At 40.5% G+C, this 13,740-nt stretch overlaps 1 protein-coding gene across 3 annotated transcripts in view; it reads right to left on the reverse strand.

Annotated features, from left to right (window-relative positions):
• The window catches only part of ect2 (epithelial cell transforming 2), a 59,468-nt gene that overhangs the window by 15,825 nt on the left and 29,903 nt on the right, over positions 1-13,740 (reverse strand). For all 3 annotated transcript variants that reach the window (XM_084065692.1, XM_084065693.1, XM_084065691.1), the window contains 8 exons: positions 11,112-11,222; positions 9,936-10,032; positions 8,556-8,637; positions 7,210-7,288; positions 6,072-6,191; positions 2,798-2,936; positions 1,940-2,094; positions 148-255 (listed from right to left, as the gene is read on the reverse strand). In XM_084065692.1, the coding sequence (XP_083921818.1) occupies positions 148-255; positions 1,940-2,094; positions 2,798-2,936; positions 6,072-6,191; positions 7,210-7,288; positions 8,556-8,637; positions 9,936-10,032; positions 11,112-11,222 (891 nt within the window). The remainder of the gene's footprint in view (positions 1-147; positions 256-1,939; positions 2,095-2,797; positions 2,937-6,071; positions 6,192-7,209; positions 7,289-8,555; positions 8,638-9,935; positions 10,033-11,111; positions 11,223-13,740) is intronic.

Genomic DNA, 13,740 nt, shown 5'->3' on the forward strand with positions numbered 1-13,740 from the left:
GACTCTGTGGCGGTGGGCGTGACCCGAGCACCCAAGAGCAAACATTTTTTGAACAATAAACACAGTCATGCTGGACAGGTGTAAAGAGAGGGACCACTGATTTGGCTTTAGCCTTCATCTGACTCCGACTGACCCCACCACAGCTACCTTCTTGGAAGTCTTTTTGATGGCTCGGGAGGCTTTGCTCAGGGTGCTGTCCATATCCTTCGTGGTGACCTGTAGTGAGTCTGGATCAGTGCACTGGATCATGTCCTCCTGGGGTTTGAACACAAACAACACAATCAAATACGGGTGATCAATCTTTTATCATCATGAGTATGAATTCACACACGGTAGTCTATATCAGTGGTTCTCAATCAGTGGTCCGGGGACCACCAGTGGTCCTTGTTGGGAGGGGTACCAGGGGGTCCCCAGCTAAATTATTTAACATAGCATCACAATCATTTTAACCACTTAGCTTTGAGCTTGTAGATCTGCTATTTTTGAAAAATCTTGAAAATGTGTGCATATCTTTGAATATATATATATATTTAAAGCGAACATTTTTAGCTTAAAGCTTTGCTTCTGGGGGTCCCTGCAACAAAACATTTTCAGATGGGGGTCCGCGGCCAAATGTATATCAATTTAGGGGTCCTTGGCATGAAAAAGGTTGAAAACCACTGGTCTATATTGACGAAAACATGAGTTTGCTTCCGAATTAACAGTCAGGAGGGATGTGCGGCACACGTACTGTATACACACACAGTCTTTATTCCCCGCTCTCTAGCCTTCTTCCCCTTCTCTCTGCAGTCCACTATTAACAAGCGTGGTCCTGACTCGTTGGTATTCACAGTGCAGCACTGACCCAGTGAAAACAGCATTAGGATTGCAGCTGTGTGCTGGGAGGCAGACCAGAGGCCAACATCGCCCCCTGCTGCCCACTCCGTAGAGTACAACTAGGTGGCCTCGCCTCCAGATCTTCCTAGCTGACGATGATCATGCTGCTCTTTAATTATGAACAGAATTATATGTGTCGGTCGAGACCACTCAATTACAGCTAAGCTTAGCTGGCCCATTACAACTTGGCTACCATAACTCTACCCCCCCCACCCCTCCCCCATCCTTTTTCCCTCAAGCTTCCGCTCATTTACTTGGACTGGTCGGATTTAGAGGCAGCACCAGTCCTAAACGTGGCTAGATTTCTCATTTAATTCACTCCCAGGGAACTATTTTGTAACGAGACCTGCCTGAGGCTCAGGCATTTGTGCCTTTGTAGTTGCTTTTTTGGGAAGGGTCGAAAACCGACGAGAGGTTATGACAAGACCAAGGCCAGACTTCTTCGTTTTCTAGGGAGGGCAGAAAAATGCATTCACTTGCAACATTATTATTCCTTTCACTGTTCTGCAGCTGCTGACAAAGACCATGGAGTCTCTATTGCTCCTACGTCGTACCTGGTACTTGTAACTCCTTGGTATGCTCGTATTCAAGTAATTTATTGAACACATAAAATAGAAATTAAATATTTCCATTGTGAGGTACTCCCCTTTCTGTCCAGCATCTAACGATTGCAGTTTTTGCATATTTTCCCCTTTGATCTGTTTCTAAATCTAAATAACATGATATAATTGATGGATCTGCAGTCGGGGCAGAAATTGTTAAGGAAATGACGATTCGATTCCGATTCGAGGACTATGATTCGATTATATTCCGATTATTGCGATTAGCGATGCATTGAGATTCATTTACTTCCATTATCTTTTATTGATAACAAATGGAAGAGATGTGTCACTGTCTACTGGAAGGTTATATTTGCCAACATCAACAATTGCAGAAAACCAATAAAAAAAATCCTGTTTTGTAAAATAATACTGACTTATATTTTAAGAATGGATTTTTTACATTTGTATTTTCCAACCCTATCATCTGGGTATTTTTTATGTGTGTGTGTGTTTATACTCACGGAATCAGCCCTGCAGATCGTGTTGGCGACGTGACGAGAGAGCGAGCGCAGCCAGGTGCTCTTGACCGTCTCCTCTGCCGTCAGCTGGAAGCTCAACAACAGGTTTTCCTGCTCGGTAGGAGGACGCACCACCAGCGCAAATGCATTCACACAGTCTGGAGTAGAGAGGAACAACACAGTTAATTTAACTCCCAAGATTGCACATTTGGTTCTATTTTACCGTGCAGACGCCGCAATAGATGTGAAGAGAGAAATGCACAATGTGGGGAGAAGAGGGTGGGAAGGAGGCGAGAGGGATAAAGAGATTGAGGGAGAGATACAAAACCAGATGAAAACAGTGATGCCGAGTGAGAGAGAAAAGTCCAAAATAAAGGATTAAAAGAAAAGAGACTGGTTGGACAGTGAGGGAAAGTGTGAAAAAACAGGGAGATGAGAAACAGAGGGAAGGCAGCAGACAGAGTACGTCAATTATTGTTGTTTTAATACAGAAATATAAAACATTGAGCCATTCATCCAAACATAAACATCACTCTTCTGTCTCTGAAGACACACGGTGCTTGCTGTGTCGGATTATTGTGTTTGCAAGAAGGTTTCTGTGTGTGTGTGTGTGTGTGTGTGTGTGTGTGTGTGTGTGTGTTCCAAACACCCAGAGTGAACACTGACAGTGAGTGTTTGTCCCTGTCAAAGAGCTGGAGGTGCTGCAAACAGACAGTCACTGTTAACTGTGTCAGACACACAACGTCCTCACTTCAAAACATGCATGCCCTCCTGCAGTTATGAAGATGACTCTACCATCTGTGGGGGTGAGGGGTGCGTGTGTGTGCGCGCGTGCGTGTGTAGGTGCGTGCGTGTCTTCACCTTCTGTGTCCTGCAGGTCCAGTACTCGCCGGATCTGAGACAGAGGCATCAGTGTAATGTGTTTGAGGTGGGCTGGGGGTCTTGCCTGACCTACCGGACTCTTAAAAGTATTCATCACCTTGTGACGTTTCCTGGCAATCTGGGCAGAAACAAAAAACATGGATTCAGACATCCTTGTTCAGCTACATGGACACAAACTCAGAAACATTGTGCAAAAAAGAATCTACGTACTTCCTTACACAGTGAAATCGTCAGTGTTCATTTAACTCTAAGGCCCTAAGCAATCTATAAGGGAATTGCATTTAGAGTGTGTCCAACTCCACTTTTGCTAAAACAGCACATTATCTGGGCACAACATAACAAGGTTTATATTTAATCTCTTAATTAGCCATGGGTGCCTTTTAGACACAACATGAATTAAACCAATCAAGAGTGTCATCTCCCATTGCCTTCAGGTGTGCCTGGCATATTGTTATTTAAATGGCGGATCCGGCAAGTTGGAGGAGAAGCGAACGAATCTGCTCAAGTCATGTGTGAAGTGAAAGTGCAGGAGTATCTACAGGAACAGCAGGAATCCAATGTGGAGGTGAAGCAGAGGTGTCCTCATCGTGTCCTCATACTAGTCTTAAAAAATGCTAACAAAATAAACAAGATACTAAGCACAACAGTAAGCATGATCGTCTGTGTCTTATCAGTAAAGGCGATGAGTTAGTGTTCCCTTATTTGACAAATACCTATAAACTTTCCTGTTATGTCAGATCATCTGATAAACAAAAAATTCTATCATGATTGAGTAAATGAAATCCCAATTAACATAACCGGTTAAAATTGTATTTTATTAGGATACTGTTATTCCTCCAAACCCAGTATTACACCAAGTTACACGTCAATGACACTCTAATTTGATACTTATCCAATTGGAAGTCTGAAGCTTAGCTTACACTTGTACCATTTGACGAATATGCTATGCAATGTTGTGTAATGTTCATGGAAAATCACTGATCATTCAATGTCAAACGAACTTCACCAATGCTGTAAACGGAAGGTAAGCTGCTTGGTGTAAAGGTCTTTTCAGACAGGGGGGAGAATGACGCGCCGAGAGGCGAGCAGGCAGGTAGGGACTAGGGAGACAAAGGCAGTTGGGCAGAGCGACATGAAAGTCTCAAGCACACAAACACACCGCTCTCAGAGTTAGACTAACACTGAGTAGGGCCATCACGATTACAAATTGAATTTGACGATTGTCACTCAAATAATTGCGATTAAGGATTTAATTGTGTGTTTGGCATTGAACATTGGAACATAATGAAGCGTTTTAGGCTTCGTAATAAAGAATTGGCATAGGGCAGATAAATAACTTAAATATACAAAGAAATTATTGACATATTTAATATTTTTATACATAGCTGAAATCCCAGCTATGTATAGCTGATCTACAAGCTTACAGCGCATGGCGCGTTGTAAGCCTCTAGATCTGCTATTTCTGCTTTTTTAATATTTGAGAAGACATTTTTCAACATGGAAACGATTTCGACGATTATGCAAAAATAATTGCGATTATCTCAAATAATTGCGATTAGACGATTATGTCATAATTGTGACAGGCCTAATACTGAGGACTTCACTATGAAGGAGAGATTTTTAGGAATTCAAAATGTACATAGTATTATATGAATGAAACATTACGTTAGTTCAGGCAGGGCACTGAAGTTGTGCGTGCATCAGCCCTGTTGACCCCCTTTGACAAGCTTATCAGCCGATCATACTCGCTGACTCTCTCATTTACCAATTACCTTCAGAGAAGTCAATGTATTTTCAAGCTGACACTCTCACTCTGCTAATCACTCAAGTCACTGAAGTGGTAAGTCGCTGCAAATTCCCTCCACCAACCTCCTCCTGCTTTTATTGATTCACGGATGTGTGCTGCTATCTCTGAATATGTGGTATGGTTTCACATGTATAGAATGGTACAATAATGTGTTTGGGGGGGGGGGCAATTTGCTCAATTGGCACAAGAAAACGTGAAGGGCTTTTCATGGCCTCTATCTAAATAAGTAAAGGAACATTTTTCATGGCCTCTACTTAAATAAATAAAGCATAATTTTTCATGGCCTCTACCTAAATAAATAAAGCATAATCATAACAATAATATGACATCAAAATCCCTTGCATGCTCCTCAGAGCAGTGTCACAGCGTTGGAAGCTTGTAGATCTGCTATTTCTAATATTTGAAAATGTGTGAAAATCTTTCAGGATGGAAACGGTTATGACCATTATGCAAAATTATTGTGATTATCTCAAATAATTAGACGACTATCTAATAATTGTGACAGGCAGGCCTAACAAATATTCCTGTACATACATTTGGATATGGCATGCTCTCGGTGACAGTGTGTATGTGTGTGCGTGTCTGTGTGTGTGTGTTCTGTCCATGTGCCACACAGATACAGAGCTCATTAAGAGGCGACGCTGATGCTCCTGAATCAGCCCACCCATCTCTTTCTTGAATGCTTATCCTGTTCTAATGCCAGCCTTTTGCTAATTAAGACATACACAAACACACAACCTGTGTCAGCAACGACAAATTGTCCACATAAATTATTCACCTTTTCTCTCTCCAACAAAGCTGTTGCCGCTGGATTTCCCCTTTTTAAAGCATCTTAAAGCCGCTGAGATATTCATAATGAGTGAGGAGCAGAGGCGAAGAAGCAGTGTTCTAATGAAGTCTAGCTTTCTGGCTACATAACTTTTAACATAATTTAACCTACTTGTAACATTATTCTAGTGAGGTTCTCACTAGAGGTTGTCATTGTTTGTGTTTTAACAATGTTTCGCTCATGGGCCATTGATCCCGGAATTTCGATTCAGTGAATATTTCCAACTCAAATGCTAATAAAACTGCAAAATGAATTAATTGTTTTTCAGTGAATAAATCTCTCTCTCTTAAAACACCTCCGGGAGTGCCTGTGTGAATGAGGCTCAAAGTGTTACAGTGCAGAGTCGCAGCATTAATGCTGAGCGCCCTCTATTGGTACTGAGGAATATGGGTGATTATCACTGGTGGAAAAAGTACTCAAATGTTTTACTTAAGTAAAAGTATCAATACTGCAATGTAGAAGTACTCTGTTACAAGTAAAAGTCCGGAATTCTAAACCACTGGTGAATATGAAACAAGCGATCTTGAAAGCGGGCTGCTTGAGGGGACGCTGGAGGGATAAGACACTTTATTTTAGCACCACTGTCCGTATGTGCGTGTGTCTGTGCAGAGTCTTACCTCGAGGCAGTCATTGAACAGGAAGAGTGTAACTTGTTCTCCACGGTCACACAGTTGGTCTCCCAGAGCGATGGTCTCCACACGGCAGACCAGACTACGATGAGAGGACAGCAGGTTGGCCTGCGGAAGAGTCCCAAACAGAAAGAAGGTTTAAAAAAACATGGAAAGCAAGAATTGGAGAAGGTCATCGAAATAGAAAGAGAAGCGGCAAGAGAAACCAAATGAAAGAGGAAAGGGATGAAGTAGTTAACACATTGACTGCTAAAGACGTAATTTTACGTCATCATGTTTTAGACCCGGAAATTAGCTACTTTTTTTTTATCACCCGGTCCACTGCAATGTTATCAGATTTATAAAAACACATGTATCTCGGATTTCTTTTCCTGATCAGTTGTTTCTGGTGAAAACGCCGATACTGCCGATAACTACAGAACGGACGATAGCGGTTACAATGTTTTTCTTTCGGTGGAAAGAAGAGAGACTGGTCTTTCCACTGAGACATCGTTTGTTTACATCCGGGTTGATTCTTTTTTTCTGTGGAGCATCAAAAAGATTCAAAGTAAGGTAAAACCGCTGGCAGTGGCGGATTCATTCATTAATTAATACCTGGCAATGAACGTGTTAACAGGGCAAGCGGTCAGAAGAAGATTAGGGCAGGGATAATGGGATATATGGTAAAAGGAAAGGGCCAAGTCTAGTCAGGTAACAGATTCACATCTCTTAAAAGCATCTAAAAACAGCAGCGCTCCGGAAAGAGCGTTTTAATGACAAAGTGCATCGTTGTTTACTTGTACTCCCTGTTCAGGACATAGTCACGGTCAACTTGCTTTCAGTCAAAGGATTTTTACACTTGGGCTATGTTCACACTATCCACCTTTTATGAAGAAATGCTGTCTAAAACGCTATTTGTGCTGAAAATGAAAGAAGAAAAAAAAGAAGAGAGAGGGGGATGATTGACTGCAACACAACAGACTTCAATATATTCAAAGGAACTTACCAAATATTGAAAATAAAGTTTTAAACTAGTAGGTGTCTATGCGGATGTAATGAAGATTGAGCAACTGTATGGCACATTTATCACCTAAAATGAACCGAAGTCTGTGAGCCCGGGAAGCAATCCAATAATGTTATAACTTACAGGAACACCGTCTACTTCATACACCACATCAAAGATCTGCTTCTGGCCTTCTGTCTTCCTCCTGTCCTCATTGATGTGGCTGGGGAAAGAGAGACATTTTTTAGGATGGAAGTGAAAAAGAGGGAGTGAACGAATAGGAAAGGTTTACACAAAAGAAAGTTACAAAGTACTCAAGAAAAAAATATCAGTAAAAGAATACAAATATAACATGTAGTATAAAATATGAAGTGCAGTGAGAAATAAGAACATGGAAATCAAGCAATACAATTTAAAATTATGGCCATTCACTTAACAAAAAAAACAATTGCTGTAATTGCTGGTTAAAGCAGCTAGGGATATTTATTCGGACTTTGTAAAGGAATATATTCCTATCCCCATCCTATTCGTAGCAGGGCTGGTTCCATTTTAACCAGCCTCCTACAACTGTAAATCTGATTTTGCTTCTATATACCGCTAATAACTTTAAATGGTAAATACCAGCCAAGTACAAGAATGAGTTGAGAACAATGTCCAAAGACTGTTTCTCAATACCAAGAACGCAAAGAACGGGCGTGCGTCCTCAAGAAAAGCTTGTCAACTTAAGTGTACTTGAGGTCACAAGATCACTCGCTGCTCTAATGAGGTGTGTTTTTCAGACAAAAAAGTGGTGTTTGTTTCAGTCAAGAAAGGTCAAAGGACGTTTTCCAGAAGGCTCATCTGGATAAGCAGAGATTTGAAGTTTAGAGGAGGAGTTCACCCAAAAAATGACTTATTTTCTGTCAATTACACACCCCATGAAGCCTTGATTTCATGGATTTATTTTTGTTTTTGTGGCATTCCCAAGACAATAATTTGATGACCGTGTGTATTTCCGGTAGGAGACACAAATAATCTACTTTGTGTCTCCTACCGGATACATTAGCCGGTAGGAGACAGGAATCAAATTATTAGCTTAGGAATGCGACAAAAACAAAAAAAAGAATCCATGGATTCAAGGCTTCATAGGGTGTGCAATTGATAGAAAATAAGTCATTTTTTGGGTGAACTCCTCCTTTAAACAACTAAATTCTTGCCTAAAAGAAATCTTAAAACTAAATTATATGATACAACATTCATATTTCAAATATGGAGTGGGTTTTCTCCTCCGCCTTTGCTGCTGGTTGGTGGAAATGCATTCTGGGATATTTGGCTGTCCCAGGTTCACTCAAGTCACCCAACGCAACATTTGGACTGAACTTGGCTAGATGCAAACTTTTGAAATAGACAGTAATTGGCCTGCCACAAGTACAGTTATTGAGAAACGGACATAGTAATAATGATGCTCAACCATCAGCCAAGACATGACGGATAAGGTCATGGTAACTTACGTCAAGACTTCTTTCAGGGCGTCGATGGCTTTCTCCAAAGTAATTTTGTCTGGGTTGTCATCCGACGTGTGCTTTTTGATGTCTAATGTTGGGACGAGGGAGGGGCAGATGAAGAGACAGCAAAGGAGAGAGATAAAGAAAGAAGAGGTGGTGAAGAAGGAAGAGAATAAAATCGAGTGGAGAAGTCAATAAAAGGAACAGAGATGAACAATTTTCTTACGACTGAAAGGGCAAAAAAATACTGTATATATAAAAAGAATTGACGGAGCGCAGCAGCTTGCAAGATGGGAGACAACTCTTGATAGCAGGGAAGTGCAAAACGATCAATGGAGTTTTGCACCAGAAAAATGATAGGCCTCATTCACAACTATTTGTAAGAAGACGTTTTTAAAGTTTTAATGAAGAATCTGATATTCACAATGTTTTCTTACTTGGGATTAATTATTGGGTATGAACAGAATCTACGTACACTCAAGAGCACTCTTACGAATATTTGAATGCCGACATGATTGTGCAAAATAACTATCTTGGGTTTTATTCAATTCTACAGTTGTATAATATAGGATTTAAATTACAATAATTGTATCATTTATAATACATGTTTTAATAACAGTTATCAACAGGCCTGACATTTGAAATCCAACCCGAACAGACCCGGGTGAGTTGAAGACCGAGCCCCATACCCACCCCATAACCACCTCCGGTGATTTCTAAGTGCATCTCCATATATGGGTATAAAAAGGGACATAGGGAGACAGACACAGAGATCTCCATACATGGGCATAAAAGGGAAACGGGACAGACAGACGGGTACTCTGACAATGGGTGCAACGGGAATTTCTAAACTGGGTGGGGCATGCATTTCCAATTTTCATCTTTCCCGAGAAGGCCGGTGCCGAACGGCCACGAGTATAGTTAGGCTCAACTGGCACTGTGTGTGGCACACCCTTTCAAGTTACGAGGATAAGGGACTCATCTATCTTCTATCTAACCATATATTAATACCCGTATATGGAGATCCCTTATGTCATCTGTAGTATGCCTATTTATGCCCGTATTGGTCGGATTGGTGGCTCTGAATAACTGCCGATCCAAACCACCTCACGCCGGGCACCGCACTCCGTCAATGCCTCATTGACACACGTGCCGAGTTTGAAGTCGATCGGTTGGGCGTCCTCGATATACGTGAAGGACAGATTCCCACAAACAGATTTTGTGCATTTATAGATACAGTTACCAACAATTTGGGATCAAGAACATGTCTTGCATCTCACTAGACTTTCTTTAGGAAATGTCTTGTGCCCAAGGCGCAGCAAAAGGTTTGGGTGTGCATGGTTGTAACGTATGGCGCATCTTTCTTTCTTTACGTGTCTGTTTTACCATTGAGCAAGAGGGCCAAGCTCGGCAATCTCTGTACAGGTCTGATAAGTAGTTCCACTAGGGACTGTCTGCCACACTCAGGCTTGCCCTGGTTGATCTAGAAGAAAAAGAGGGAGAGAAAGAGAGAGAGAACCGTGATACAAACACTGTGGCGGTGGATGATAACCAAGGCATGAAATTGCCCCCAGCCAAATAATATCTTTCCCTGTCAGTCAACTCCCTCTACTACGTTGGCTGGTAGTCAACCTGTGTTCAGTCTATCGTATAGCTGAGCTGAATGGTTCGGAACTTCACGCTTTGTTCGTTGGATTGGTCCTAATAGTCTGCGAAGCCAGACGATCAAAGATCTACATCTACTGATACAGTGACATCTAAATTCAGTGAATGGGCTAAAAGTAGGTGGAAACTATTCGGGAGAAAAAACAAAGCAAAACCAATGCAAAGTTGTTGGGCCGGTACTTTATATGGGATGGTATAAGGATTGATTTCCAAAGCAGTGGGCGTCGGTTTGTCCGGTGTTTTTTGTCCGGTGCCCATTCATTTAATTTAGATTTCCCCTGACGTATCAGTAATACGCAGCAATATCTAATCATCTGACTACGCAAGACTAGGATCCTAAATTCAGATTTGGACCGGTTGAGTCTTATGTTACAAAAATGTTAAGAAAATATTCCATACAGATCATGCAGCATAATCCTGGTCTTCTGAAGTCAAAAGATCACACTTGAATCCAAACACAAAATGTTTACAAAGTTGACTCTTATGCATACCAAGGTCTCGCAGAACTATTTCCATTTGTGTCATGTAGACTTCCGTTTTGGTACCTTGGGTTGAGAGGATACGCTGTCTTGTCGAGCAAAAGATGAACGTGCGATTGCTTGGCTTCAGAAGAGTTGGGCTATATTGTATGGACTGTAGTAAATGTAAGGTCTATTTTGTTTTAACTCTAAATGTCACAATTGACTTATGTATGGAGATAACTAACGCAAAGTTTTGCCGATAAACTCCTGGTGTTGACAAAGAAACATCTGTTTTAAGTGGCATAAGGGGGTGTAGATAACGACAGATTTTTTGGGTGAAACATTACGTTAAATTGTAACCATGCTTGTCAAGTAACACAATTGTGCCCCTACACATCCCTATGCACATGCCTGCACACACAAACACAGATCCTACCTTCAGGAACGCGTGGAAGCGTGGCTTCAGTTTTTCACACCTGACAATGGTTTCCTTGCTCATATCAAAGAAGTTAACAAAAGCCGGATAGGACCTCACCAGGTCTTTAGACTGGGGAGAAGAGAGATACAGGAGTTAGAGAGAGAAGCCAGAGGGAGAAAAGTGGGTTTATTTTATATGGTCCTCTACACAGGAAAAGGTTATCTTATACTTCCTAAAAAAGCCAGTGCAGTACTCTGTGATTGCATGTTTTTTTCTCCTTCAGCCTAGCCCATCACCGCCCAGAAAATACTAATCTTACCTCACAGAGCATGGCAGTAACATTGCGAGGGTTAGACTTCATTCCCAGTGTAGCTCAGAGAGAATATGGATTTGAGTGGCATATGCTACCCACAGAGTTACACAATTGAATGCGTTGTTCAATAGAAACAGTACAGCAATAATAACACTGCCAGATTTAGTTTCTCATTGCAAACTGGGCTAACTATAGTCAAAATGTACAGTACATGTACTACTGGTACTCCCAAGGTGTTTTGTGGAGAACCACCCCTCATATGGAATGTTTGTATGTTACGGGAGGGAAGTGGTTACATCCAGCAACACGCATTCATATTACAAACCTCATTAAAGAAATAAATGTCACTTAGCCTTCAGCAACTATTTAAATATTAAGTGCAAGGGAATTTATGAAAATGTGAAATGTTTTAACATATTTATGGTTTATTCTTCATTATAAAAAAAGTTGGATGCAAGAGAGCAATACAATTGGCTAAAAGGACTCCAAGCCATGATGTCAATTGTCAGATTACAGGCTCTTAGCCACGTGAACCCTTGAATTCATATTATTGGCATGTCATCATAACAGGCGAACATTCTGCAAAAATAGCACATGTATAACACATTTCATGCAACGCGTTGTGAGCTTGTAGATTGGCTATTTTCGGCAAAGAGTTCTGGTGCAGTATGATATAAAAAATAATTGTGGACCAAGTACAGACCCCTGGGTGAACCCGGTCAGTGGTAAATTCACAAGGAACCTTTTTACACGGCCTGCTGTGTTGCATGATCAGACCTCACCCCACAGCCATGCACCTCATTTAATTTGTTCTCTAGAGTCTAGTGCTATATCAATGCTATGAGAAAAATATGTTTGTCAAGGCTGGGTGAGATAAAAGTGAACAGTTTCCATTCTTATGCGCTTCTTTTAAAAATGTACTAAAAACTATGAGCTGTAGAGAGCTGCATCTTATGCAAAAGTATGCTGCAGTTTTGTGTACCCCTGCAGCCATAATGGACAGAGATGAGTGAGGGAAAATGAAGATCTAGGCGCAAGTTTTGGCCGAAGCAAAAGAATGAACAAAAAACATGTTTACCACAAATTAGCTCAGGAATAGAAAAAGAAAATGCTACTCTCCCACAATACATTTCCTGTCCATCAGACTACAGGCTCTGTAATGACTTAAGCCTTTATTCAAACATAATAAGATTCAAAGACATAAATAAAAATGTCTTTTGATGGGTCTCTAGCTGAATATAGCAGAATTTAATTTATTTTTTCCATGTAGTAGACTATAGTATACACTCTCGAGTCTTGACCCGTGGTATAAAAATGGACTGATAGCTTCTCAACTAAAAAATAAAACAATTTAATGTATACTTAATATCATACAAATGTAGCATTGCAGAGCAAGCATGGCAGATTTTAAAATAAAATACAATTGTGTAATTTAGTGATTGAAAACAAAAAGGAGTCCAACAACTAGTTATATCTTCGCATAAAATATATCTGACCTAAAATGTATTTATTTGACTAGCTTTAATTAATTTGTTTCCCCTCTCCAGCTTGTCCTCTATTTCATGGCCAATTAAAAAAATGTTTTAAACCCTTAATATTTGCATGCCAATTTTCATAAAGCTTTCTCGACACTGACTAAAAGATAGTACAGTACAGTATGTGGTTCCCCATGCTTTAAAGGGCAAGACCACTTTGGTAGAGGTTTGGGTTGTGTAGTTACCTTGCCATGATGTAACTCCAAAGGTGGGCAAGAAATAAAAAATAATTGCTCTATTGATTAGAAATTGATAATTCAAAATATGCTCCTCATTGACTTACATTGTACGGTAAAACAGCTCTCAAAGTCACTCTTTTACCACATAAACGAACGCAAACAAAGTTGATTCAGACAATATAGAACATCACCAAACCCAGTACTGTTTGTTTTTTAAATAAAAATGTCAACTTCCTGTTGATTTTGACATTTTTAATAAGTAGAAAACCTGGACTGGATCCGCGGATCCGGATCCAGATCTTCAAATAGTAAAAGCAACAGGAAGTTGACATTTTTATTTAAAAAACAAACAGTACTGGGTTTGGTGATGCTCTATATTGTCTGAATCAGCTATGTTTGTGTTCATTTATGTGCTAAAAGAGTGACTTTGAGAGCTGTTTTAACGTACAATGTAAGTCAATGAGGAGCATATTTTGAATGATCAATTTCTAATCAATGGAGCAATTATTTTTGATTTCTTGCCCACCTTTGGGGTTACATCATGGCAAGGTAACTACACAACCCAAACCTCTACCAAAGTGGTCTTACCCTTTAAAGCTGCAATTACTAACTAATAACTT

The sequence above is a fragment of the Gymnoscopelus microlampas genome (assembly GCF_963454915.1).
Source record: "Gymnoscopelus microlampas genome assembly, chromosome: 9".
NCBI lineage: Eukaryota > Metazoa > Chordata > Actinopteri > Myctophiformes > Myctophidae > Gymnoscopelus > Gymnoscopelus microlampas.